The following is a 26,979-nucleotide window of genomic DNA, read 5'->3' as shown; positions in this document are numbered from 1 at the left end:
TGTTACCAGCAATTCGAACTCGTTCATCGGTAGCATTGAAGCGCTTCTTGTTGTTTCAGTAAGCTGGTACCGCTGTATTCATTAAAATTCGTACTATTAGCATGCACATTAGATACATATTACTGTGTTAGGCTTAAATATATTAGATATTTTCCTGGCATATGGAGAGGAATTGTTAATAAAATCAAAATGTTTTGTTGGGGAAATACTACTCATCATGAACTATGTGTTGAAGATTCTGATTCACTTGGCTTGGTAAGAGTTTTTGTCTTTTTTTTCTTAACTTTCTAACTAGCATGTTGGCGAAGTTTGTATATATTTATTATATATGTATTATTTCTATGTAATTTATAAAAAAAAATGTATTTAACTATAACAGAAGGCTGTTACTTGTACCACAAGCATTAAGTTGCTTAACATAGGAACAGACGACTGTGTGTATGTTATAAAATATTTAAATTATTTATTTCTTTCTTAACCCCAATAAAAAGTAATAAAATATTTCAAAAATTTAATATGCATTTAATTGTGAGAAGTACAAATTGTTTATAATTATTTAAAAACAGGTAATTAAGCCTACACTTTCTAAATGGAAAGAGAGTAGCCACATAAAGCATGTGGCAGCTGGGGAATTCCATACCCTTTACTTGACTAACTTAGGTCAACTGTACTCTAGTGGTAGTAATGAAGTTGGTCAACTTGGCAGGCCAACTGAAAATGATGAAGATAAATCTCCAGGTAAGTTGTGCCTTTCTCATCTTAAATAATTTTAACCTGCTAATTTTAAATTGTATTCATTTGTGACTGAGAAAATTTAACAGTGTTTAATATAACTTACTTCTAGTTAATAATAATAATAGATCTAATATTTTGAATCTAGACCATAATCACATTTTCATATATTTGTCATGTCATAAGTTAAAAATTAATATGCACATGTTTATATTTCAGTGCTTTATTGCACAAAAGATAAACAATGTATAAAAGGTAAGTTTAATGGCACAAACATTCTCTACCAACTAAGTCTCCACTAACTCTTCAGTATCAATGAAAAAAATAAAAATATTTGAAATGATAATATTTTGATATATAATATTTAAATGATAATATTATAATTTAAAATGTTAATATTTTTATAAAAATACTATGATAGAAGTATTTTGTTCATGAATTATTTGTTTTTATATTATTTATGTTCTGAATTTATAGCTGTGTGGCTACGGCATTAAAGAATATAGCAACCCCCTCTCTTCCCGTGGGTGTCGTAAGAGGCGACTAAGGGATAACATAGTTCCACTACCACCTTGGAACTTATAAAGCTGACCGATGGCGGGATAACCATCCTACTGCTGGCTTTGAAATAGGCAGGCTGAAGACGGGCAGCAGCATCTTCGGTGCGACAAAGCCAGCCCTGCGGTCACCAACCCGCCTGCCCAGCGTGGTGACTATAGGCAACACATGAGTTCACGCCATTTTTGGCGCGAACTTGTTGAGACCTATGTCCAGCAGTGGAGCAATAGGCTGAAATGATGTTTTGAATTTAAAATATATATGTGCATTGTTTGTCTACATGAAACTTTAGTTTAAAATTTTCTTCATTATGAAATTCTAGACACTGATGTACCTTCTAAATTTTATAAATAAACTTCATGTTCAGCTTTTGTGTCACACAAGCTTATCAAAATAGTGGAAAATTACATTTTGAACAAGGCATTATTGTTGGACATTCCATGAAGTAGTGACCCATTCCTCAATTTTTTATTTTTCATTCCAAGACATACCCAGTAAAATTTTTTCATTCATATGTTCAACTAGTATAGTAGATTGTTAAAATCTAGTTCTATTAACAAATAGTGAAAAAAAAGTATACAAGGGCACATGGACTACTTTTTCAGTGGGTGGCTCGTTTGCTGTTATTTACCTTTATTGCAATAAAATATTCTATAAAGTAATTTCTTTTACTGTGAATTTATGTAAAGTGAATATGTTATTTCAGCTGTAGTTGAAACTTTCAAAGGCTGCTCAATATCAGCAATAGCATGTGGCTTACAGCATTCAATGGCATTGGATGAATGGGGACAAATTTTTAGTTGGGGTTCTGATAGTATGGGACAACTCGGCAGCAACCTTGGCTCTTATGCTCAAGATAAACCTAAAATAGTAAAATTTCTTGCTACAAAGAATGTAATTCAAATTGCTTGTGGATCTCATCATTCAATTGCGTTGACAAATAGTAAGTGTTTTTTTTATTTAAAAAAATATAAGCTTTGTGCTCTATGAGTGTATAAATTTAATTATTACATTCTATCTATGTTTTTGCTACTTTGATCATAGTACTTTAAGATTCTAAAACATAAGGTATGTTTCTATATGATCCCATCATTATTATCACGTTATTTATGTAAAAATATATTTTTGTAATTGTATTTTAGATGGCGAACTATACACTTGGGGGGCAAACACACATGGCCAATGTGGTCTAGGCACAAAATCAAACAAGGAAACCACGCCACAACAAATTACTTCCTTACTTGGCATACCTATCTCAATGATAGCTTGTGGTAGTAACCACACTTTTGTCTTATCAAAGTATGTTTACAATATATGACTTTTTAACTAATTATTTATACATAGTCTGGCCTTAAATACTCTTACAATTAAAAATGAACAGAATATTACATTTGAATTTTGAATCTGTCATTTTTATATGATTGTCCATTGTGTTTTCTCATTTTCGCGCCAATAAATTGTAAAATATTTTATGGTATTAAAATAGAGTGGAGCGATAAAGGGAACTGAATCGCAGTGATGTCATCACACAAATTAGGTACGAAGCCAAATACAATTTTTAAAACTCTCCATATGCTTGGTATTAGTTAAATGTTTGTGTACCGGACTATTGATAGGTTAGGTGAACCTCCTCTGTTTGTGACAGAAAAAGATATGGCCGTCCACATAGTGTTCATACGAAAAAGGCGATCAAAGCAGTGAGGGAAAGAATTCGAAGAAATCCTGTCCAAGAGCAAAAGATTTTATCTCGGGAGATGAAGATAGCAAGCACCTAGAACCATGTTGTGTATTTTAAATGATGACTTGGGTCTGGCAGCCTATACGAGATGCACAGGTCATTTCTCAAGTGATAATTTCAAAATAAATAGGATGGTAAAATCAAAACAACTAGTAAAGCATTACGCAAAGGTACAGGTCACAGAAAATATTTGTTTACGTTTTTGAAATTGAGCAATATTTTTTAACAAAAAAAAAAAGACCGTATTTATGCTTAAAGCTCTAAAGAAGCTTCCCATTAGTCAAAGTACAACGTGGACATTATTTGACTTCAGTGATGGTTTGGTGAGTTGTTAGCTGTGAAGGAATGACTGAGCCATATAAAGTGGAAATAGGAATCAAAACATCGGCACAAGTGTATCAAGATACCATTCTTGACAAGGTAGTTAGGTCCCTTTAACAACACCATGTTCAATAGCCAAGAATAGTCCTTTTAGCAAGACTCGGCGCCGGGTCACAAAGCTCGATACACCCACGTTCTGGACTTAACCAGAGCTGAAAACTGGTCGTCATCTAGTCCCGATCTTAATCTGCTAAATTATGATTTATGGTCAGTTTTAGAGAGTATTGCTTGCTCTAAACGCCATGATAATTTGGAGTCCCTCAAACAATCCATATGATCTGCAGTGAAAAATTTTCCCAAGGAAAGATGCGTACTTCTATTGATAGCTGGCCTCAACGTTTAAAGGACTTAATTGCAGCCAATGCAGACTACTTCGAATAAGCTTTATATATTTTTAATGGTTTTATATTAATGTATTAAACTAACGCAAGGTAATAGTAAAAAATGTTACGTGCAATAGGAAAAAATGTTGTTTCCTTTCTTTGTAACAATATTTAGGGCAAGACTATGTATACATTAAGCCTCAGTTACACTAGGGGGCAAATGGAGCAAGATGTTGCGGAACATGTTCCTCAACAACTACGTAGAAGTTGCCGAGGAAATGTCGCAGAACATTTTGTAGGCCACACTAGTCAGTGTTTATAGATATGTCTCCCGAGGAAGTTAGCCCTATTAGGCACGTTGCGTTCGCGACTACACTTGGCGACAAATGACTCAACACTGACGCGGGACGAATGCGCTCGCTCCCCGCGTCACGTATAATGTCGCGGGACACTATGCAACGTTGCAGCGTCACGTATATTTATTGTTGCGCTTCATTTTGCGGGACAAAATGTTCCCTAGTGTATCTGGGGCTAACTTAAGGTACTCTTATAATAATTTATACATAAATTCAGTTTTCATATTGTTATTTTTTTATCTTATGTATATAATGTATAGTAATCTAACTCCGTTTCAATCATATTTTAAAGATTGAAGTGCAATTTTAAAAGTAATTGAAACGTAATAATTTAATTTACTAGGTCTGGTGCTGTATTTGGCTGGGGAAAAAACATGTATGGTCAGTTAGGACTGCAGGATGTTGAAGATAGGTATTATCCAACTCATTTAAAAACTTTAAGAAACGTAAAGGTAAATAAATTTTATTGTAAATGGAAAAATTTAAGAATTTATTTGTTTTAGATTTTATATAAAGTGAAATGTTTAAGGTTTGTCACATTGCCTGTGGTGAAGATTTTACTGCATTTCTCACTCTTGATGGAGGTGTATTCACATGTGGGTCTGGATTGCATGGACAGACTGGCCATGGTACTACAAAAGATGAACTAGTCCCAAAGAAGGTAGGTCACAGCTTTATAAAATAATTTTTTTGAATCTAGTTGCTCATAAATCATCATCATCATCATCATTTCAGCCTATTGCAGTCCACTGCTGGACATAGGTTTCCACAAGTTCGCGCCAAAAATGGTGCGATCTAGTGTAGTAGTGTGTGTGTCTTATAGGCGCCTAAACACTAGCGGTTTGTGTGTTCAAAACATGCTCGGGATGGATATTTATATTTATACAAGTTTGTTTCCAGTTTGGATGTCTGGATTTTTGTCGTTGTGGTTATCCCCACCATGCCTCTGAGAGCACTTTAAACTGTCGGTCCTGGTTGTTTTTTTATACACCTGATAGCAATAGTTACTCATAGTAGGGAGTATATCTGTCAGGCTCGTCTCTCGGCGCGGATGTGTTGATTTGGGGGCCCTGGGGAGGTAAGGGTGCGCTCTGGGTACTGTTCTGGTTTTATCAGAGTGAACCCCCGAGGGAAAGGGCGGGTGGGTTCGCTCGCTCGCCCTGTAGTGCAAAAGCGCGTTGCGGTCGGGTTGCGCTGTGCTCCCTGGAGCTTTTCTCGGTTGCTCGGTCTCACTCCTGCAGACGGGGGTGGAATTAATTTGGACTGATTGATCGTCACTTACGACGGGGCCGAAAAGCCAACACCGGGGGCGTCGTGGTAGAAAGCGATCCCAAGGCGTCCCCAACTAAGGTGCCGCCGGAAAACAGATGGTGTTTTTGGTGGATAGTCTGGCAGTAGGCTGAGAGCTCCATACTCCTTTCGCCCTCGGGCGGCGGGTCAAGTGCGTATATGGTGGCTATGCTTTAGATTAAGAACCATCGAATTATGGGGTTTTGTGGGGCGGAGGATGGAGAAGGAGCTACACTAAGTAACACTGCCATCATTCGGAAACCAATGGTTATGGAGATATCCATGATTAAAGTTTTGAGATTAGAGGAAGAATTTAAAGCTATTATAATACCTTCGAGCTCCGCGTCTGACTCCACCTTAGCTCCGGCGCTGCGGGAAGTGCCACTCATGCTCCGTTCCGCAACTTAAATAAGTAATTTTCGAACAGGAGTACGTAAAAATTATCTCGACTGCAAGATCAACACACGATACGTACGAACTGACGTTTATCGACATACACAACATAGACAGAGACAGACTTTTAAACAAAATGGTTGTAGTGTATTTTATTTTCTTTCATGTCATGTTTTTTACTTAAATATATTTTTATTTTTACTTATTTTGCTGTCATAAAAAAATATTCAATATTTTGTCTCATTTTTAATAATTGTTAATGAATTACAAAATTACTCTCGAAATATGCTGCTTTAACTTTTTGGATGCTTTTAGATTAATCCGTATAAATTTTATAAAAATAATTTTTGAGATTTAATAATCCAAGCAATTTTGATTTACTAATATTTTATTAATATCGCAAATAATTGTAATTTTTTAAAGTGTTCTTTAGAAGCGCGGAGGGCGGCTGCACTGCCCGCAGCGCCGGAGCCAAACGTTATTCTAACCTCAAAGGTGGTATCTTGCAGTCGAGATCGTTTTACGTACTTCTGTTCGAAAATAACTGGAGAAAATAACGTTTGAAATGTGAAAATAACGTATGAAATGTGAAAATGTAAAAATAACGTGCGAAATGTGAAAAAATGCTTTTAAAATGTGAAAATAACGTGTGAAATCTGCGAAATTCTTCTTCTAATCTCAAAACTTTAACCATGGATATCTATCTCCATAACCATGGGGTTCCGAAGTGTGGCAGTGGTACCGGGGGTAGCGTCTCCCACCCTCCCTCGCCCCTTCCCCCCCAAAATCCCGAAATTTGATGGTTCTTAATCTAAAGCTTTACCTAAATGGCATTTTCGTATGTATAGTAATATATAATGGCGGCTGTCCGCTAATTAATGGATAACCCCGCAGGTGCTTATGGAGAGGCACAGGGCCAACCAAGAAAAAAATAAAAAATAAATCTATCTGCAACGTTCTAGGGTTTATTTAAAAAAAAATTAAGTACGAAATTCGAAATTTGTGTATTCGAAATTAGTGTATTTCAACGCCAGCAATTGGATGTTTATCCCACCATCGGTAGGATTTTTAAGTGCCAAGGTGGTAGTGGAACTGTGTTATCCCTTAGTCACCTCTTACGACACCATTAATTACCGGACATTCTGTATATATAAAATGCCAAATTGCAGTGGAGCAGTGTGGTGGATTAAGCTCTGATCCTTCTCCTACATGGAAAAAAGGCCTATGCTTAATAGTGGGATGTTACAGGATCGTGATATATCATATACCTTGAAACGTGATATGATATTCCAATGGTAAAGTTAATTGACCATTTTTAGAATTATGTGTTTCATCTAATACTTGTTCTGGCTTGAGACAAAGCATTACAATAAATTTTATGTAGGTAGATTAGATAAACTACTACCTTATCTGATATAATAATATATGACGTATTGTCGCTTATCATTTGTAATGTATTGACAGATTGCTTTGAGATAGTCAAATGCAATTAGAACTGCATGATGTCCTATTAAAATAAAATTTATACTGTTTAAATTGCTGCGTTAATGTTTTTCATCTTAGTATTTTTTTGTAAAACATCTCGTTAACAGATACTAAATGTACACCTTATATTTGAATACGTCTTTAACTAAATATAATTTCAAATATGTATATGCTTATTTCACAGAATAGGCGTAAAAAATTATATGATATGATTGATGCGTTAGATATTTCAAAAACAGCAAATGAGTAGCCAGTTCACCAAATTTTAAGTGATCATTGATGCTCATTGTCATAAATGCATTCAGGCATGATGAATAAGACAAAGTCAGGGTAGGAAAGGACTTGGGCGATAGCTTCTTGCTCTTGTAATGATTAATGAATATCTGAGTAATTATTCAGAATTTCTTAATTTTCCTGCTTTTTCACGTTAAATTTTCTCATTTATACTAATAATATAAAGCTGGAACGGCTTTTTTTGTTTGAATGCAAATCTCAGGATCTACTTCAGTTCGAATTGAGAAATTCCTTTTGTGTTGGATAGCCATTTACCAAAGAAGGCTATATATAGGCTATATAAAATTTTTGTACGTTTTTTCCTCTAATTAACGCAGGTGAAAACGCAATAAACGACGTAAGTAACGACGTGTACCGGTCCACAGGTGATGGAGCTGATGGGCAGCACGGTGACGCAGGTGGCGTGTGGGCGGCGGCATTTACTGGTGCGCGTGGGCGAGCGCGTGCTGGCGTGCGGACACGGCGCGCGCGGCCAGCTGGGCTGCCCCACCACCGCCGCGCTCGTGCCCACGCCCGTGCCACTAGTGCCGCGCGACGACTCGCCGGTGAGTCACGTCGCACACGTCGTATAGGTTGCAAGGCACACGTGGCCAGCTGGGCTGCCCCACCACCGCCGCGCTCGTGCCCACGCCCGTGCCACTAGTGCCGCGCGACGACTCGCCGGTGAGTCACGTCGCACACGTCGTATAGGTTGCAAGGCACACGTGGCCAGCTGGGCTGCCCCACCACCGCCGCGCTCGTGCCCACGCCCGTGCCACTAGTGCCGCGCGACGACTCGCCGGTGAGTCACGTCGCACACGTCGTATAGGTTGCAAGGCACACGTGGCCAGCTGGGCTGCCCCACCACCGCCGCGCTCGTGCCCACGCCCGTGCCACTAGTGCCGCGCGACGACTCGCCGGTGAGTCACGTCGCACACGTCGTATAGGTTGCAAGGCACACGTGGCCAGCTGGGCTGCCCCACCACCGCCGCGCTCGTGCCCACGCCCGTGCCACTAGTGCCGCGCGACGACTCGCCGGTGAGTCACGTCGCACACGTCGTATAGGTTGCAAGGCACACGTGGCCAGCTGGGCTGCCCCACCACCGCCGCGCTCGTGCCCACGCCCGTGCCACTAGTGCCGCGCGACGACTCGCCGGTGAGTCACGTCGCACACGTCGTATAGGTTGCAAGGCACACGTGGCCAGCTGGGCTGCCCCACCACCGCCGCGCTCGTGCCCACGCCCGTGCCACTAGTGCCGCGCGACGACTCGCCGGTGAGTCACGTCGCACACGTCGTATAGGTTGCAAGGCACACGTGGCCAGCTGGGCTGCCCCACCACCGCCGCGCTCGTGCCCACGCCCGTGCCACTAGTGCCGCGCGACGACTCGCCGGTGAGTCACGTCGCACACGTCGTATAGGTTGCAAGGCACACGTGGCCAGCTGGGCTGCCCCACCACCGCCGCGCTCGTGCCCACGCCCGTGCCACTAGTGCCGCGCGACGACTCGCCGGTGAGTCACGTCGCACACGTCGTATAGGTTGCAAGGCACACGTGGCCAGCTGGGCTGCCCCACCACCGCCGCGCTCGTGCCCACGCCCGTGCCACTAGTGCCGCGCGACGACTCGCCGGTGAGTCACGTCGCACACGTCGTATAGGTTGCAAGGCACACGTGGCCAGCTGGGCTGCCCCACCACCGCCGCGCTCGTGCCCACGCCCGTGCCACTAGTGCCGCGCGACGACTCGCCGGTGAGTCACGTCGCACACGTCGTATAGGTTGCAAGGCACACGTGGCCAGCTGGGCTGCCCCACCACCGCCGCGCTCGTGCCCACGCCCGTGCCACTAGTGCCACGCGACGACTACGACTCGCCGGTGAGTCATATCGTATAGCGCACACATGTCTTATAGCGGCACGGATATTAAGCGCGAGACGACAGAGGCTTTGCGCATCGTGCAGTGGTAGCATAATTTTTACCCTAAAGATAATAAGTAAAGTCATAAAACCAATAAAATAAAACATAACGAAGAAGATTCTCCGGAGTAGCTTTCTCAGCAAAGTGTCGTCTACAATACGACGTAATTATCTTCAATATAATAATGGTCGTGTTATATAATATCCGTCAATATCCGTGCCAATAACTATACCGATTTTATCGACATCCAAATAATATCCCATTGACAGTTAACAATTTTTAAAATACTGCAATTGAATATTATTTAATTAAATTGATTCCTTATTTATAATTATTATAAAGTTGATTTGCTGTTTGTTTTTTACGCAGACGTACGAACGGGGACATCATAAGGTATATAATAGAAAAATTTAAGTGAAAAATGTTATATTGTAGCTGTAAAGGTGGTAGCTTAAAATACCTAGCTAGCTTTATTTTACGCAACCTATAGTATTTTTGTGCGTTTTTCAATTTCTTGTAGAAAATTTGTCGGTATCTAATTGGTATGCATAGGTGCCATATTTTGTATTTGAATATTATGTCCTTATGTTTGTGAAATATTTTTAAAATTTGAAATAATTTTTATTTTGTATTTTATATAATTTATGTTTCATACAATTTATGTTTGACATAGCATCGATGTAATCGAATACAGGTCAGTAATCGAAAGCTTGCACGTCTATTTACAAACTAAAGTAATTTTATAATTAAAAGCTCCTTCTCAAAGCCATTAAACCAAACAATCAATCAATCACTTAAAAGCTCCGACGACGAAGGTGATTACCGCTCTGGTGTAGACTTCGACATTGTCAGGGTGTGGTAAGTGACCTAAACACCGGTGGAGCCGGATTCGATACCGAATTAATATTTGTACAAATATTTTCTTCGGTCTGGGTGTCTGTCCTTGTGGATTTTCCCATCGTGCCTCGTAGAGTACGTTAAGCTATTGGTCCCAGCTACTATCGTAAACAACCGATAGCGAACCTTACTCATAGTAGTGAATATATCCTCAAACCCGCAGTGGAGCAGCGTGGTGGATTAAACTACAACCTTTCTCCTACATGAAGAACAAGGCTTATACCCAGCAGTCGAATTTTACAGAGTGAATCATCATTATTAAGTAGGTATGTGAAATCATTTAGGTAGTACTGAATGTCATAATCAAGTTGTTGACTTATGGTTTAAAATTGACTTAAACAGTAAAATAAAAACGAGTGTGCTACACCACACGACAGAAGTAAAACTTCTGCAGAATAGGCCTGCACTGTGTCTTAGATATAACGCGATGAGAGAATGAGAGAAAGAAAATGTGTGCTCGCACCTCCCTCTCTCTCTCTTGCTCCATTCGCCTCGCCCGATCACAATTTTCGTAACGCTTTCGTCACCCATTCACCAGCTTACTCCTCAAGTCAAGCGTGTGTAAAGAAGTTTTACTTAAAAAATTGAAATATGATTAATTCACTGCTGGGCATGGGCATTTTTCTCTGCATATGAGAAGTGATATATTATTAGACAAAACAAAACATTATGTCTGTCAGACGTAGTTAGATTTTCGCGATTGTAAGCATATGACGTCACGCAGTACCCTACCAACAAAGACTACACACGCGCGATATGTAAATGTATGTGTAATGTGTACGTGCCAGCTTTAGCTGATGTACCTGTATTTATAAAAAAAGCTTCTTGTTAATTTAATAATTGAATATTTTCTTAGCCAAGGAAGAAATTGAAGGTGGAGAGTTCCGCGCCTTTCCTTAAACACTCCGGTGCCGGCCCTTCCAAAGTTAACGTTGAGTTATCCCCTTATTAGACTTATATTACATATTGATTTTTCCAAATTAACCAACCACCCACTTATAAATTTGAAGGAAAAGTTATTTTGTGTTGTAGACCGTCTGTATAAGTCTTATTGTAGTTTTTTAGCAGTTGTTGGTATTTTTAGCATTCATCAATTAGATTAAGCACATATAAACTATGAATCTTACATTATTATTTTTGTTTGTTGTTTTATTTATTTATTTATTTACTAAATGTTATAGCTTGCTATAAATAGCTGAGCAATTATAAAACTAAGCTAAGAATGTTTGTATATCTCTTTCAAAGTAAGACTAGATTGTCCTAAAACAATGAATTAAACAAGTAGTCTATTTAAGAAGTTTCCATGTACATGTGTCTGTATGTATGTATGTGTGTTGTACTATTAATTTGGGTGACAGTATCGTTCCAATTTATCAAATAATTGGATTATATTACATGTTAGAATATGGTTACTTATTACTACTAATTTACAGAGACACTTTTAGTGTAACGTCAGTTCTTTAGCAGTGTATTTTTTGTTGGCAGTTCACAACAGATGGATTCATTGGTCCAATTAGAGTATTCGCGGGTGGTGATCACAGTTTTCTGGTCGTTAGCAGCGACAAAAATGCACATGTAGATTTAAGAGTGCCGGATACTAAGATGCAAATACTCACACTTAATATGGCTAAACTAACTGCTTGTCACTTCTTCAAAGATAACGACGTTGTCAACCAGGTTCGAATGTTTTTATTTTATTTATTTATTTTATTTTGGATAGCTTACAGCTTACGATAAGGGATCGTCCATTAATCACGTGATGCTTTTAGCATATTTTTTAACACTAACCCCCCTTGGTGATATGTGGTGAGGTTTTAGACTACCCTACCCCGGCTACAAAAGAAACACATTTTTTGTACAAAGTAAATTTAATTTTTAGAATATTATCTATAAATACAAGTATAACCTGAATAAATTAAAAAAAATTAATCATTATGATAACAATATTGAGACAGACATTAAGGTGTTGTGTGTTTTTTATATCTCATTGCTGCCTTCTCTAGTTATTTCGTGATTTTTGGACGAACATCTCTCCTTTCGAGTCTCACGTGATTAATGGAAGACTATGAGTATTACATGAATAGAAAACTAAAAAGCTAATGGCTAAGCTACCACATATTAGAACTAACCAAAACGCAATATGCTATATGTTTCTGAAAGGACTAATCTATTAGGGCCTTAGATATGAAATTGGAGTTTTGTCGTACTGGCCACACTGATCTCAAATATTTCCTCTTTGGTTAAGAATTCCAAATTCAAATTTATACAGCTATTTACTCTTGCACTTGCTTTTCGAAAACCGTAATTCATTTGTTTTTTCCTCTTTTGTTTTTCATCTTTGCGTCACTCAGTTTACAAAATGGATAAATATCGTGTAATTTAAGAGTACGAGTTCCACCATGGCGTCAGTGCTGCAGAAAGGGCTCGAAAGGTTAATGATGTGTATGACTACGGTGTCGCAAAAGAAAACACAGTGCGTTTTGAATTCAACGTTTTCTATCTGAAAATTTCGACCTGCAGAACAAACCTCGTGGTGACCAAAACTGATAACGAAGAATTGAAGGCTATTGTGGAAGCGGATCCATCACAAACCACGTTCGCTGCAGGCTGTGGTGTTATGTTGCTTTAGGGCAACGTTATATCACACACTGCACAACAGACGGCTACCAAATTAGAGGAGCTTCAATTGAAATGTCTAAGACATCCACCGTGCTCCCCGGACCGTGCTCCAACAGATTACCATTTTTTTTCGAAATTTGGATAACTTCTTGCAAGGGAAGAAAATCAACTCCGATGGGGCAGCCCAAACCGCCTTCAAACATTTTATTGATTCCCGTCCGAATGGGTTTTTTAGTAAAGGTATCAATTAACTACCTATAAAATGGCAAAAGTGCATAGATAGCAATGTACACACTTTGATTAATTAAATATATTATATAATTAAAAAAAAAAAAAAACGACCATGTTCCGACCACACAAAACGCTAATTTCATATTTAAGGACCTAATATATTAAAATAAACAAGACTAGTTACTAGTGTGCGAAATGTAATAAAATTGTCAATTTATGAAATCTGAATGAATATTTGTTATCAATTTCAGGATCTTATGGCTTACTTGGAGACAGTGTTTGGATCACTAGCTTGCATCAATGGTTCATTTTTACTTGATCAAAACGCGCACTTCGGTTGCAATACAAAATTACCAGGAGTTGATTTGAAGAAAGCAGAAGAGGCTTTTACTTTAATTAGTCGATTTGAAAACACAACATTACAGGAACTTGTAAGTAATAATTATATACACTCGAAGTTTTTTATAATACTTGAAAAATAATATATATATTTTAAATTGGTCTGTTGTTATAGATATTTAGTCTTCTAACTGAGCAAATTATAAAAAAAGTTAAAGCGTCGCCACCAGACGCCGAAGCGTTAAGAGTTTTCTTAGTGCTTCCACTTTACCACGAAATGAGGAATCCGCGTAGACACCCAGAGTTACAGGTATTTATTATTACGTTATTAATTTTCTAATGTAGAAATATAAAAATAACTACTTTATGGGTATAAAAAAGCTCTGCTACTACTTGTATAAGTAAAAACAAAAAAAAAGTTGTGTTAAAGATAATAAATCGAATGATTTTGAGTCTTTACGAGCCCCGATGCAGAATAGTTCGTCTAGTGTGAAATTTTCTCTGTGAGATTTTATCTAACTTTATTATTTTTGTGTATCTACAAATATATAAAGTGATATAATAAAATATTAAGCTGTTCTACTATCGCATGTCGCGTTACTTATTCCATTTTTTAATTATGAACCAATAAACTTATTTTAGCTTTTTAAAATTATACATATCCTGTTTTAAATTCGAAGAAGCAAAATAGTTCGTCTAATTGTTAATCGATGCAAAAGAGTTCGTCTATCGGTGATTATTCCTTCTTTGTACAATTTTGTTGCATAATTTAAATTTGTAAAAGTAATTCTGTGTCATTTGTCAAGTGAGACAGTATAAATTCTAAAAATTTCAGTTTTTTTCATTAGTTTTCAAATAACAATGGGTCGTGGCAATCGCATGTGTGAAGAGCTTCTAAAGCGAATAGTCTGTGGAGTCTATGCTGGCAAATCAAGTTACCAAATATCTAAAGACTTTATACTTCCCAGGTCTTCAGTCCAATCTATCATTCAGCACTATAAAAAGAATAGAACGACTTCTTGTTTGAAGAAAACTGGTTGACCACGCATCACAAGTGCAGCAGAAAACAGAATCCTGAAGAAAATTATCAAAAATAATCGTGCTCGAGCTGGAGAACTCAGAGTGCTTGTAGACGTCCGTTTTTTTCACCGGATAACGGACCGTGTTTTTTGCCGGATTCGCGGTGGTGTATGAATTATAATGAATCTGTGTACATGCACCGGACATCGGTCCGGCGAACAATTTACGCCGGATGCACCACCCTTCCCCTCGGCGCGACGGACACCGGTCCGGTGTAAGAAATGGCGGTCATCCACGCCAGTGTATTGGTGCGTGTTGACGCTGCCGGACGTATTGCCTGTTTTCTGTTAATTGAGTGCCGTCTACCTGCGTTCTTTTAAAAATGGGTAATATTGACATGGAATTGTTAATAAGTTTGGTTGAAAATAGGCCTGTACTGTGGGACAAAACCCAAGAGTGCTATAAAAATAGACAGTCGAGTTTTGCCGCTTGGAGAGAAATTTGTCTTGCGTTAAATGAAGGTTTTGAAACGATGTCCGAGAAAGAAAAAAATGATTTTGGTAAGTAACATTTTATTTTCATTATTTTTATGCATGTTGATTTTGCCATGGTACACGCCCTACTGGTGACATGAAATACTCTGCATATTTGTTACGAATCATATTTGCTGTTACATTACCTCGTGTTGAATGGGAACGAGGCAAATGGCATAGAGTAGACACCATGTGTGAACTAGCAGTGTCAGTAGCATTATTAGCAATACCCTCTACTTTATGAATTATGTTTTGTAATAAGCAGCATGTTTTTACAATGTTAACAGCAGTATCTGTTGAAACATTTAAAGGTCTATGCAAAATCCTCCATTTATTGGATAAAATACCAAATGCGCATTCGACGTAGCGTCGCGCTCTTGTGAGACGATAATTGAAAATTTTTTTTATTGAGTCAAGTTGATGCCCACCGTAAGGACGAAGTACGTGTTGATGTAAAGCGAAAGCTTCATCAGCAACAAATACATAAGGTAACTCACTGCCTGCACCTGGCAACTGCTTAGGTCGAGGAATATTTAATTTATCGCCTACTATTCTTTTCCAAAATTCTGTTTCTTTAAATACTGCTGAATCGCATTCTTTGCCGTAGGCTCCAACATCAATAAAAACAAAATTATAGTTTGTGTCTACCACAGCCATTAATACTATTGAGAAATAGTGCTTGTAGTTGAAAAACATTGATCCACTTTCTTCTGGCTTGATGATTCTAATATGTTTTCCGTCAATGGCTCCCAAGCAATGAGGAAAATTTGCATTGGTCTCGAAATTTTTTGCTATTGTTAACCATTCGTCTTCCGATGGTAGTTTCATATAAATTGGAGAAAGGGTTTCCCACAATGCTTCAAATACTTCTTGTACAATACAGCTGATAGTTTTTATACCCATTCTGAAACTGTAATGTAGATCACTAAATGTGTTCCCTGCAGCTAAATATCTGTAACAATTTTTTCTTTTTTAGGCAAAGATATCATAAAAAAATGGAACAATGCAAGAGATAACTGGATGACATATCACAAAAAAGTTAAGGAATGTAAATCCGGCTCTGGTGCAAAAAGTCTACGAAAATATAAATTCTACGATCAAATGCTCTTTTTGTGTAAAATTGTGACTCGCCGAACAACGGAAGCAAGTATTACATCAGAAAAAAACATCACACAATCTCACAACAAAGAAACTGACTCACAAACCAATAATGACCCTACCGCACCAGCCAATACTACCGATTTAACAAAAACAAGCAAGAAGAGAAAGACAGACTGTAGCGAAGTTGATCGACAAATGCTTACTTTAATTAAATCAGTTGAAGATGAAGACAAGAGTAAGAGTATGTGTTTTTTCAAAGGTATTGCTCCGATTGTAGACAAGTATAGTGATGACGATTATGTTGAATTCCAATATGAAGTCATTAAAGTTATGAGAAATTTAACTCGGAGAAATCAAGCGTCCATGCAGCAGCAAAATTACAATTACAATATTAATCGAGGCTACACTACGGCTACACCCGACTACAGGATACACGAATATCAACCAACACAACCCATTCCATCGACATCCAGGATGCCCTATGAATATCAGCCAACACAACTCATTCCATCCACATCCAGGATGCCTCAAGAACTCATGCAGCAAGATGATTCCCAATCTTCAATTATTACTGAATTAAGTTCAATCACATCGCCTGATTACGATTTCGATTTTTCTAAAACTCCTTAATTTATTTTTTGAGTATAATAAAACAATTACTACCTACTAAATTTTGTTTTAATTAATACAGGTAATCAATCCCCTTTTCTATAATTTGAAATTGAACATCTCTTTAACATACCTTATCGTAACGGCTAATCTCTCTGCCGGGGAAATAGATTTACGCATGTCAGTATCCTCGTGTCTTATTTTATCATATATGGCTGTTAATAATAGTTGAAAGGTTTCTTTCTTCATCCGAAAATAATTGTAAAATTTAGTTTCATCTTCTTCCAACTGCGTAAAAAGAGTTTGAAATGCACCATATTTTTCCCTTTCCAATAATATAGGATGCACCCACGATGACCTTTTACGTTTTTCTATTTCTTTTTGTTTCTTCTTGTACAAATAGTAGGCCAATACGAGTTTTTTTTTCTTATTATTCGACATTTCACACGTGTGTAATCTCTGACTACTAGTTCAAAACTAACGCATATAGACGGCAGTCCATCCATCCGGTAAAAAAAATATGTATACAAGGATAGCCGTTTATTGACGGTCCGTTATCCGGTGAAAAAAACGGACGTCTACAAGCGCTCTCACGGTGCAATGGAAGGATATGATTCACAAAGACAGACGTCCAGTTGATACTTGCAAAAGAGTCCTAAAAAGAATGGGTTACGGATTTTACACCACTAAGGAGAATTTTCCTCGTGATATTTAAATTGAATTTCCGATCAGTGGCGTAGTATCATTTGGAGTGACGAGTCCAAATTTGAAGTGACAGTCGGCGATGAAAGGAAAAAAGTGATTCGGAACAAAAATGAGGCATTTCATACTGATTGTCTCAAACGCAAAATGAAGTTTCCGGCGTCTCTTATGATATGGGGCTGCATGTCTGCACAAGGTGTTTGTGGTATGCAGTTTGTGTTGCAAGGTGTCAAAACCTTTTGGAAGAGAATTTACTGCCCTCTATTCCGTCACTCAAGCATCAAGATTCCTTCATTTTTCAACAGGATTATGCTTCCTGCCATACTGCAAGGACAACGAAGACGTCCATCGGCGGCCATCTAACAGCCCGGACTTGTCGCCGATCGAAACCCTATGGTGGAAAATGAAATAAGTTCTCCGTAAAAATCCATCAAGATCGAAGAGCGATTTAAAGGCTAAACTCTTGGCTGTCTGGGAGACAATTACGCCTGAGGAGTGTTTTTAGCGTTGGTTGCAACCATGCCTCTTCACATTAAAGCTGTCATTGAGAGCAAAGGCGACACAACTAAGTAGTAGACGAACTACTTTTGCGTGAGTGACAAGGGTAGATGAATATTTTTGCGTAATGTTTTTTAGAACATTTCTTTTAAATTTTTATGTTATGTAAAGTCTTGAAAGAATTTCAGATATGTTAAAATAAACTTTAAAATTTTCCTCAAATTGTGGTTTACTTTTTATTAAACGTTCTTAATTATTTAACCAATATTTACTTTCTATATTACGCTTTGCACTCCTTTCCATACTAGACGAACTATTTTGCATCGGGGCTCGTATAGTACTAGTGGTAATTTTAAACATTATTTTATTAACAATAAACTGTTTTTACATTAAAAAAATAAATGGTTACTATAGCAGTCAACACTGAAGCTAAAACTTGTAGCTTTTTAAATTTATGCCCATCTGCATCTTGGTCGTGCTTTACGATAAAACTATTATATATGTGGGATTGAGGATACCAGCAATGAAACGAAGTATCACTATAACACGTTTATTTTAATAAAATTATACCTAATTTACCATGCACCCGCTCGCTCGTTAACCGTCTCCCCAATTCAAATCTATTATGGCCGAACACACTATATCCCTTTCACTCATTCTTCCTTTCAGTCACACTTCACAGATTAACTATTTATTTGTATAAATCATTCACATTCAATCAGGGTGTCGTAAGAGGCGACTAAGGGATAGCAAGGTTCCACAACCACCTTGGAACTTAAGAAGCCGACCGATGGCGGGATAACCATCCAACTGCTGGCTTTGAAATACACAGGCCGAAGAAGGGCAGCAGCGTCTTCGGTGCGACAAAGCCAGTACTGCGGTCACCAACCCGCCTGCCCAGCGTGGTGACTATAGGCAAAACACATGGGTTCACGGTTTTTGGCGTAAACTTGTGGAGGCCTATGTCCAGCAGTGGACTGCATAGGCTGTAATGATGATTCACATTCAATAATCATTCCACATATATATTTAAAAAAAAACATATAACTATTTTGAGTTAATACTACTAGTTATGGCATAGCATTTTTTTATCCTCAACTTCAGCATGGTTGTCTTGGGAGAGCAGCTCCAAAAAAAAAGGGTTTGTATGTTATTTGACGACGCGTTAGCGCAACCGTCACAGGACTGGTTTGTGGCTGTTGCACAGGCGGTTGCGGGTTCGATCCCCGCTTATGACAAACATTTGTATTGGTTAGCGTTGGGCGTTATTCAACGTAACCGGTTTCAGAAACTAGTTACGAAGCTAATAACCATGTACGTAGTTTCGCCGATACGAATGTAACGACTATTTTACGTACGCAGTTTTTTTGCGTACGCAGTTTTATCAAAAACTTGACACAACGACCGGCGCATAAGCGTTTTACCTAATAACGTAACAGGTTACTAATATTAATCATTACAATACGCAGATACGCTTACGCGTAGGATAAAAAGAGATGGCTATAAGTACTATAGATGCATCTTTGTTTTCGAATATGCTCATGGGATTTTGTACGCAATTGACTATGAGCTTAAGTTTATTTTAATACGCACCGTTTTTTTTAAAGAAATTTTAATTTCGATCGTGTTTCTTTTTAAATATTTTCGAATTTACTATTTAGTATTAAGACAGTTGACTTGTGATTAATTATTAACGATTAACGTTATTGTCTCGTATTGAAGTATATACTAAAAAGTGTAGGTTTTTTGTCGTATTTTTAATTATACGTATGTATGTATTTCGAAAAATAATTAAAAACTGTACATAAAATCAAATGAACTTCTAAATACGCCTGCATCGATTATTATGTCTATACAAAAATCTAGAAAGTAATTTAAATAACATGTTTTGTAGCCAGTCGTAAGCCTGGATAAAATATGAAGGGAAGTTAATTTAATTATACTATCCATCAATATTAACGTATTTAAATAACATATAACTACTTCATAACCATAATACAAACAAAAGTAATATAACGTCGCCGTCCCGTACTGATGCTCTATACAGAAATAACTAGTTACGAAAAATAAGCAGTTTCGAAACTAGTTACGCGTATCCACGAAACTACGTATAACCGATTACACATAAAAGACGTTACGACCCACGACTAGTATTGGTCATACAGATGTTTGCCGTGACCTGGGTGTTTTTACAGTCCTTGTAGGTCTCCCCACCGTGCCTCGGAGAGCACTTTAAGCCCCGGTCGGTCCCGATTGTTATTATGTACAACTGATAGCGATCGTTACTCATAGTAGAGAATATGTCCGCCAACCCGCATCGGAGAAGCGTAGTGTATTAAGCTCTGATCCTTCTCTTACATATGGAAAAAGGCCTATATCCAGCAGTGGTATATTACAGGCTGAAGCATATGTTATTTATCAAAGAAGAAGGTCTTACTATTGGCAATCCTAATGGTGCAGATACTACAACTGTTAGTAATAGGTGCAAATATTTGAAATTTTAAGTACAAGGAGAAAAATCTTTGACTGTCCCGCTTAAGCTTGGGCTTCACTATGCTATTGCTTCGATGCAGGTTGTCCAAAATCTGGAACAGTCCAATTGGGGAAGTACCTCAACCTTAAATACAAATCAGACTTACAGAAGATAACAGCTAAATAACACTGATCTCAAGCATTGTTATTTAGCTAGGTGTTACTGTGCTAAGTAAGGTGGCCAGAGCTCCTGGGTGGGGTCCCCTACCCCCGTTGGGTCTGCCGAACACGATTGCGAAGCTACTGGTGTTGCAAGCGTTTATAAGCTACGGTAACCGCGTACCAGTAGATGGGCCGCTTCTTTGCTGATCTAGTGTTATTAAAAAAAAGTGTTACATATGACGTCACTTACAGGGTCCGTTCGCGGAGGCGTTCAACAAACTGTCGAGCCCACCGCAGCGAATCGTACAAATGTGGTGGGAGGCACAATCGGCTGAGTACTTCGAGATGCTCGTAGATATCTTCAAGAGCGTCTTCGTCTACGAGATGATGCAGCCCGTCGTGAAAGCCAATAAGGTAACTCATCCAACATCTATAGATAGGTTAACATACGGTTTACATATTGACCTCTTATACAATAAATTTGAGAAGTAGTGAGAAAAATAAAGTAATTAAAGTCTTTCTAGACAGTTTTATACATATTCTTCTTGATCTACACGTATATGGTATGGTCCCTATTAAGATTAAATTATATTAAAAATAAATATTGATACTTCAAATAAATGATGACTAAATAAATTGTTGTTTGTTTTGCTTTTGTATAGGCATTTTGAAAAAACAATTTAAAAATTCTATTTACGTGCAAAAAGTCGAGTACTTTCCTTGATATTGAATGTACTGTATTAAATTTTTAATTACAGAAATTATACTTGTCTAAAAGTTTAATCCAAGTTTTAAACACGTTGACTTATCTTAATAGAATAAACTTTTCAAACCCCAAGAAGCCTAAAATACCTGCTGAATGTTTTTACGTGGAAGACTTATCTAGTCATGTTAATATCGCTTCGGATTACATTAACTGGCTTTCAGATCAGGATGTAAGTACTTATATTTTACTTAAACATTATTTACAGCATAATAAACAACGAAAAAAAAAATAGGTTCAAATGACTTGACTGACGTTGGCTAGCCCGTTTTCGCAGTTTGCAGTGACCCTGCTTACTGCTCCGAGAGTTGTGGATTCGATTGCCGCCTCGAGTCTGGATTCGATATATGTATTATATTTATCTTAATACATATAAACTACACGTCACATTGTTTGTCCGCGATGGACTCCTAAACTACTTAACCGATTTTAATCAAATTCGCACACCGTGTGCAGTTTGACCAACTTGAAATATAGGCTATACTTTATTGTGATAATTATATGTAATGATTATATTGTTACGAACACACAAAGAAACTAGCGCCATCTAGCGGCAACTATTGAAATCACACAAAGACAAAGACCGCATGAAACTCTCTACTCAATACTAGATGGCGTTAGAGGAACTACTGTGGAACTATATAGAAGTATTAAGGACATCGTTAGTGCATAGTGTTTGAACCTAGTGCTTTGTTTTGGACCTAGTGCTAGTGAATAAAGTCTTCAAAAGAGTCAGCAGGTCTTTCTCTCCAAATCCTTCGAACCCTAACACGTAACAATATTTAAGGAAAAAAAGGCGATACGAAGTTCGCCAGGTCAGTATTATATATAAGTATTATTTATATGAAAAGACAAGTTTTTGACACAATTTTATTCTACTTATATTCTTTTCATACATTTATATTTATTTGCAGTCAACAAAGCCTCATCTGTGTAACTACGCGTTCCTGTTCGATGTTCATTGCAAATCGTTACTGTTGAAAATAGACCAACAACTACAAATGCAAATGGCCGTCAATCGAGCCGCCACGCAGATATTCACGCGACTCTTCATAGACCCCTCGTACGAGTACCAGCGAGACCAGTTCCTCATACTGACGGTGTCCAGGAACCAAATAGTGAGGGATACGATGCTGCAGATCAGTAATCATGATACATCGCAGTTAAAAAAACCGCTCAGGGTACGACACATATTGAAATATTAAGTTGTTATAACAAATAATGACTACGAGACGATGACTAGGCTGATGCGTGCGTGCGTGCGTGCGTGCGTGCGTGCGTGCGTGCGTGCGTGCGTGCGTGCGTGCGTGCGTGCGTGCGTGCGTGCGTGCGTGCGTGCGTGCGTGCGTGCGTGCGTGCGTGCGTGCGTGCGTGCGTGCGTGCGTGCGTGCGTGCGTGCGTGCGTGCGTGCGTGCGTGCGTGCGTGCGTGCGTGCGTGCGTGCGTGCGTGCGTGCGTGCGTGCGTGCGTGCGTGCGTGCGTGCGTGCGTGCGTGCGTGCGTGCGTGCGTGCGTGCGTGCGTGCGTGCGTGCGTGCGTGCGTGCGTGCGTGCGTGCGTGCGTGCGTGCGTGCGTGCGTGCGTGCGTGCGTGCGTGCGTGCGTGCGTGCGTGCGTGCGTGCGTGCGTGCGTGCGTGCGTGCGTGCGTGCGTGCGTGCGTGCGTGCGTGCGTGCGTGCGTGCGTGCGTGCGTGCGTGCGTGCGTGCGTGTGTGTGTGTGTTATAAACGGTTTTTATAGGCGGAGACCTCTTATATGAGCTATTGTTTTTCTAATGAAACATTGTTCATTATAGGTAGAATTTGTGGGCGAAGAAGCAGAAGATGCTGGCGGTGTTAAGAAAGAGTTCTTCATGTTGCTTCTAAAAGAAATCTTCAACCCTGTGTACGGCATGTTCAAGCAATCAGAGGAGACAAACATGATTTGGTTTTCTAACAACCCTTTCGAGGACGAAGTCATGTATTATTTAATAGGTAATCTTAATAAATATAAATTACGCGTCACGTTGTTTTTCCGCGATGGACTCCTAAACTACTTTACCGATTTAAATCAAATTTGCACACCGTGTGCAGTTTGATCCAACTTGAAAGAGAGATTGAGATTAATGACTGCGATATTTTTATTGGGAAAAAAAATTTTTTAAAGAAACTTTCACGAACAGGTGCCATATATGGGCTGGCCATATACAACTCGATCATCATTTATGTGCCGTTTCCCCTGGTGCTGTACAAGAAGATCCTCGGCGAGTCGGTGATGCTAGATGACCTGTTCGATCTGTTCCCCACTCTGGCCAGCAGCTTGCGACACCTGCTGGACTACCCGGATGAAGACGTGGAGGAGGTCGGTTGAACTACCCACTGTTTTTACCTACCAAAGTTTTTATACCACTAGAGTGTCAAACAATCGTACAGCTGCGTAATGGTAAGCGATTACCGTAGTCTATAGTGCATTCTCATCACTTCAGTCTGTCGCAGTCCACTGCTGGACATAGGCCTCCACAAGTTCGCGCCTAAAATGGCGTGAACTCATGTGTGTTTCCCATAGTCACATTGCCCATAGTACATTAACCATTATTATCTAGTGCTCAATGCAATTATTTAATAGCCAAGGCACAATAAGGTATTTTACTCTGGATTAGATTATTTAAGCGATAAAGACACTGCGTACTCTGCAATATATATATGATTATATCATATATTGTCTTTTATTTTGTAAAGTGATTATACAGCTTCTTGCCAAAACTTCTCAACGGAATCCGCAGTGGCTTCAAAATAAGTATAATTAATAAAGTAATATGAAAAGGTTTAGTATACTTCGTAAAATAACGATTCAAAAGTGTTTTACAGCCTACTTAAATGAAAAAGTGTTTGATTTTCAATTATAAACGATAAAATCATAATTTTTAGGTATTCAGCTTATGCTTCGCCGTGAACACAGAGGTGTTCGATCAGATTCAAGTACACCCTCTGAAGGAGGACGGTGAGAACATTTCTGTGACCTCCGAGAACAAGTCTGAGTATGTTGACTTGTACGTAGACTTTCTTCTCAACAAATCGGTAGAAAAACAGTTCGAAGCATTCAATCAAGGATTTCAAAAGGTATACTGTAGTTAATTTTATATTTCAATTACTATCTAATAGTCTTGACGACAGTATCAAACAATAGTCAATCTAATGATTTTAAGGAAACGCTCATATTAAAAAATTAAAAATACTGCTTTAGTTTTAATAAAAAAATCAGATAATTATGATTTTCAATAAAATAAAACATTAAAATACTGCAATCGGCCATCAAGCTTAGGTAAACACCGCTGTCAATACACAGTCTCATTCACAGTGTTTTGTTCCTAGACTCAATGACATGTTTACCTAAGCGTAACGTCAGAACCCGATACCATGACACCTGCAGCTGTTTTGGCACACTATTTAAAAAATATTAGAAAAATTGTTAAAATTTCCTTAAACTTAAGTTTATTACCGAAATAAAGGTTTTTTCGTAAATAGTAAATGTGTACCCACATTACGGAAGAGTTTTTTAAATCTTTTGTCACGCCTATTAAATTATTTTTAATGTCTGTATTTACTATGAAAATGTAATGTATCATTTTATGTTAATCAGTAGATTATGATGTAACCTATACCTTACCAAAGTTACTTTCTGTTTTAAAAACCATTACGATGAGAGAAATATAGTATTTTTTGTAAATGCTTATTAGAGTTTGGTAAAAATTCCTATTTGACTAAATTTATCCCATAGTAGTAAGAGATCCAGCATAATAAGTATATAGTGTGTTTAATGAAAATGATCCAGTACATATATGCAAGATACTACATATAATATGTGATATTGTTAATTAATTAATGAAGTAAAAAAAATTAAGAAGGTGTTATTATGTTAGTTACATATTAAACTTGTCAATGAACTTAAACACGGCTATAATTAACAATGAAAGGATTGTATTACCTTGCATATGTATTGGATAATTAAATACATGAATGTATATATCCCTTATGCTGGATCTTAGACCATAGTAAATAAAGATTTAGGTGGAGGAATAAGGGTTAGGACAAAGGTGTACATGTAGATGTTAAATAATTTATTTGATGTTTAAATTATTACAATTTGCAGGTGTGTGGCGGAAGAATAATAAAGTTGTTCAGATCTCATGAACTGATGTCAGTCGTAATAGGTAATGAAGAATACGACTGGGAATTGTTTGAAAGCAATTGTGAATATGAAAATGGTTATACAGCTAACGATCAACAAGTCAGGTACTAGGAATATATAATAGACGTTCTTGTATTTGTTAAATGTATCTTTTAAATGTATTTAAAATACTTGTTAAAACGACAATGCTCAGTGGTTTTTTTTTATGTTTCAATTTTTATGGTTTATTATGTTTTATTGCAGATGGTTCTGGGAAGTGTTTCACGAACTATCAATTGAAGATAAGAAAAAGTTCCTATTGTTCCTTACGGGTAGTGATAGAGTTCCTATACAAGGAATGAGAGATATAAAGGTAAAATCTTTTAATTCGACGCTTAAAAAATTTATGAAAAACTTAATAAGAAATATTAATTAAAAAAAATTTTCGATTGCTTCATACTTGCGGTTAAACTAATACTGATTTTCATTTTTCAGATTAAAATACAACCAGTAGCAGATGACAGATTCTTTCCAGTAGCTCACACGTGTTTCAATCTTTTAGATCTTCCTCGATATAAAACTAAAGAGCGTTTGAAGTATCATCTCTTGCAGGCCATACAACAGACACAGGGTTTCTCACTTGTTTAACTTATATTTTAAAAGAATAAGCACGGTGTTATTTTATTCTTAAATCTTCTTTAATAGTTGAATTTTTGTTTTTGACGTTTGACGTTTGATGAATATTAAATTAATTTTCGTAACTAGCAATGGGTAAGTGTTACGTACAGAGCTCACAGATGATCAGACTGATACTTATGTATTTTAGTGAATAATTCAACTTCCTCAATATGTTTTATCTTAATAACTACTTTGATTTTAATTTAATATGTCTTTGATGATTCAATCTTGTTCTGTATTTTAATGTTTTATTTAAAAATTATTTTATAGTTAAAATTTCATAATATAAATATAAACGCGTGATATTTTTTCATATCTGTCACCACTGATAATTATGTGTAGCAAATTAATGTTTTGGGAGGTTTTGGAGTTAAAAGTTACAACTGGAAGATCTTAAAGAAATTAAACTTATTCAGTTTTGTCTACATGTATCAAATTTAATAAATACACTTAGAACAAATATAGTAAATGATTATTTATATAACTAATAACGTTGCATTTTTGTAATCTGTAATTAAGGTAGTATAAAATTATACGCATCTATAAATAATAATTGTAAAAACGTCATTATGTTTTTGTGTATGATACATACATTTGTTTGTAAATGAAAAAAAGGGCATTAGGATTAATGGTTGTAAAAAAAATGTTACTAATTTTTCTAATACAAATGTATCATTTAATTATTTCAACAGTGTGTTCGTTCTGGTCTAAAGTTGGAACCATCCTATTAATACAATAAATATTTAAATTTAGTGGCACATAAAAAAAATTCAA

At 37.6% G+C, this 26,979-nt stretch overlaps 1 protein-coding gene across 1 annotated transcript; it reads left to right on the top strand.

Moving 5' to 3' along the window:
• The first annotated feature begins 6 nt into the window (after positions 1-6).
• Positions 7-26,665, top strand: LOC123655144 (probable E3 ubiquitin-protein ligase HERC4). The gene is made up of 28 exons (XM_045590981.1): positions 7-255; positions 567-738; positions 1,997-2,233; positions 2,433-2,589; positions 4,432-4,540; positions 4,618-4,749; positions 7,916-8,095; positions 8,145-8,213; positions 8,263-8,331; positions 8,381-8,449; positions 8,499-8,567; positions 8,617-8,685; positions 8,735-8,803; positions 8,853-8,921; positions 8,971-9,043; positions 9,163-9,275; positions 11,823-12,014; positions 13,439-13,618; positions 13,702-13,836; positions 20,876-21,037; positions 21,382-21,558; positions 22,301-22,567; positions 23,177-23,354; positions 23,543-23,721; positions 24,288-24,479; positions 25,510-25,652; positions 25,792-25,900; positions 26,023-26,665. Exons 1-28 carry the CDS (start codon positions 190-192, stop codon positions 26,173-26,175), a joined length of 3,789 nt encoding a protein of 1,262 aa, XP_045446937.1. The 5' UTR covers positions 7-189; the 3' UTR covers positions 26,176-26,665.
• Positions 26,666-26,979: the final 314 nt, after the last annotated feature.

Source organism: Melitaea cinxia, chromosome 7 (assembly GCF_905220565.1).
Source record: "Melitaea cinxia chromosome 7, ilMelCinx1.1, whole genome shotgun sequence".
NCBI lineage: Eukaryota > Metazoa > Arthropoda > Insecta > Lepidoptera > Nymphalidae > Melitaea > Melitaea cinxia.
This window is presented reverse-complemented; position numbering and strand designations above follow the sequence as displayed.

Coding starts and splice junctions, on each gene's coding strand:
- LOC123655144 (XM_045590981.1), top strand. CDS start 190: ATGTTTTGTTGGGGAAATACTACTCATCATGAACTATGTGTTGAAGAT. Junction 739..1,996: donor TGATGAAGATAAATCTCCAG/GTAAGTTGTGCC, acceptor ATGTTATTTCAG/CTGTAGTTGAAACTTTCAAA. Junction 2,590..4,431: donor CACACTTTTGTCTTATCAAA/GTATGTTTACAA, acceptor TTAATTTACTAG/GTCTGGTGCTGTATTTGGCT.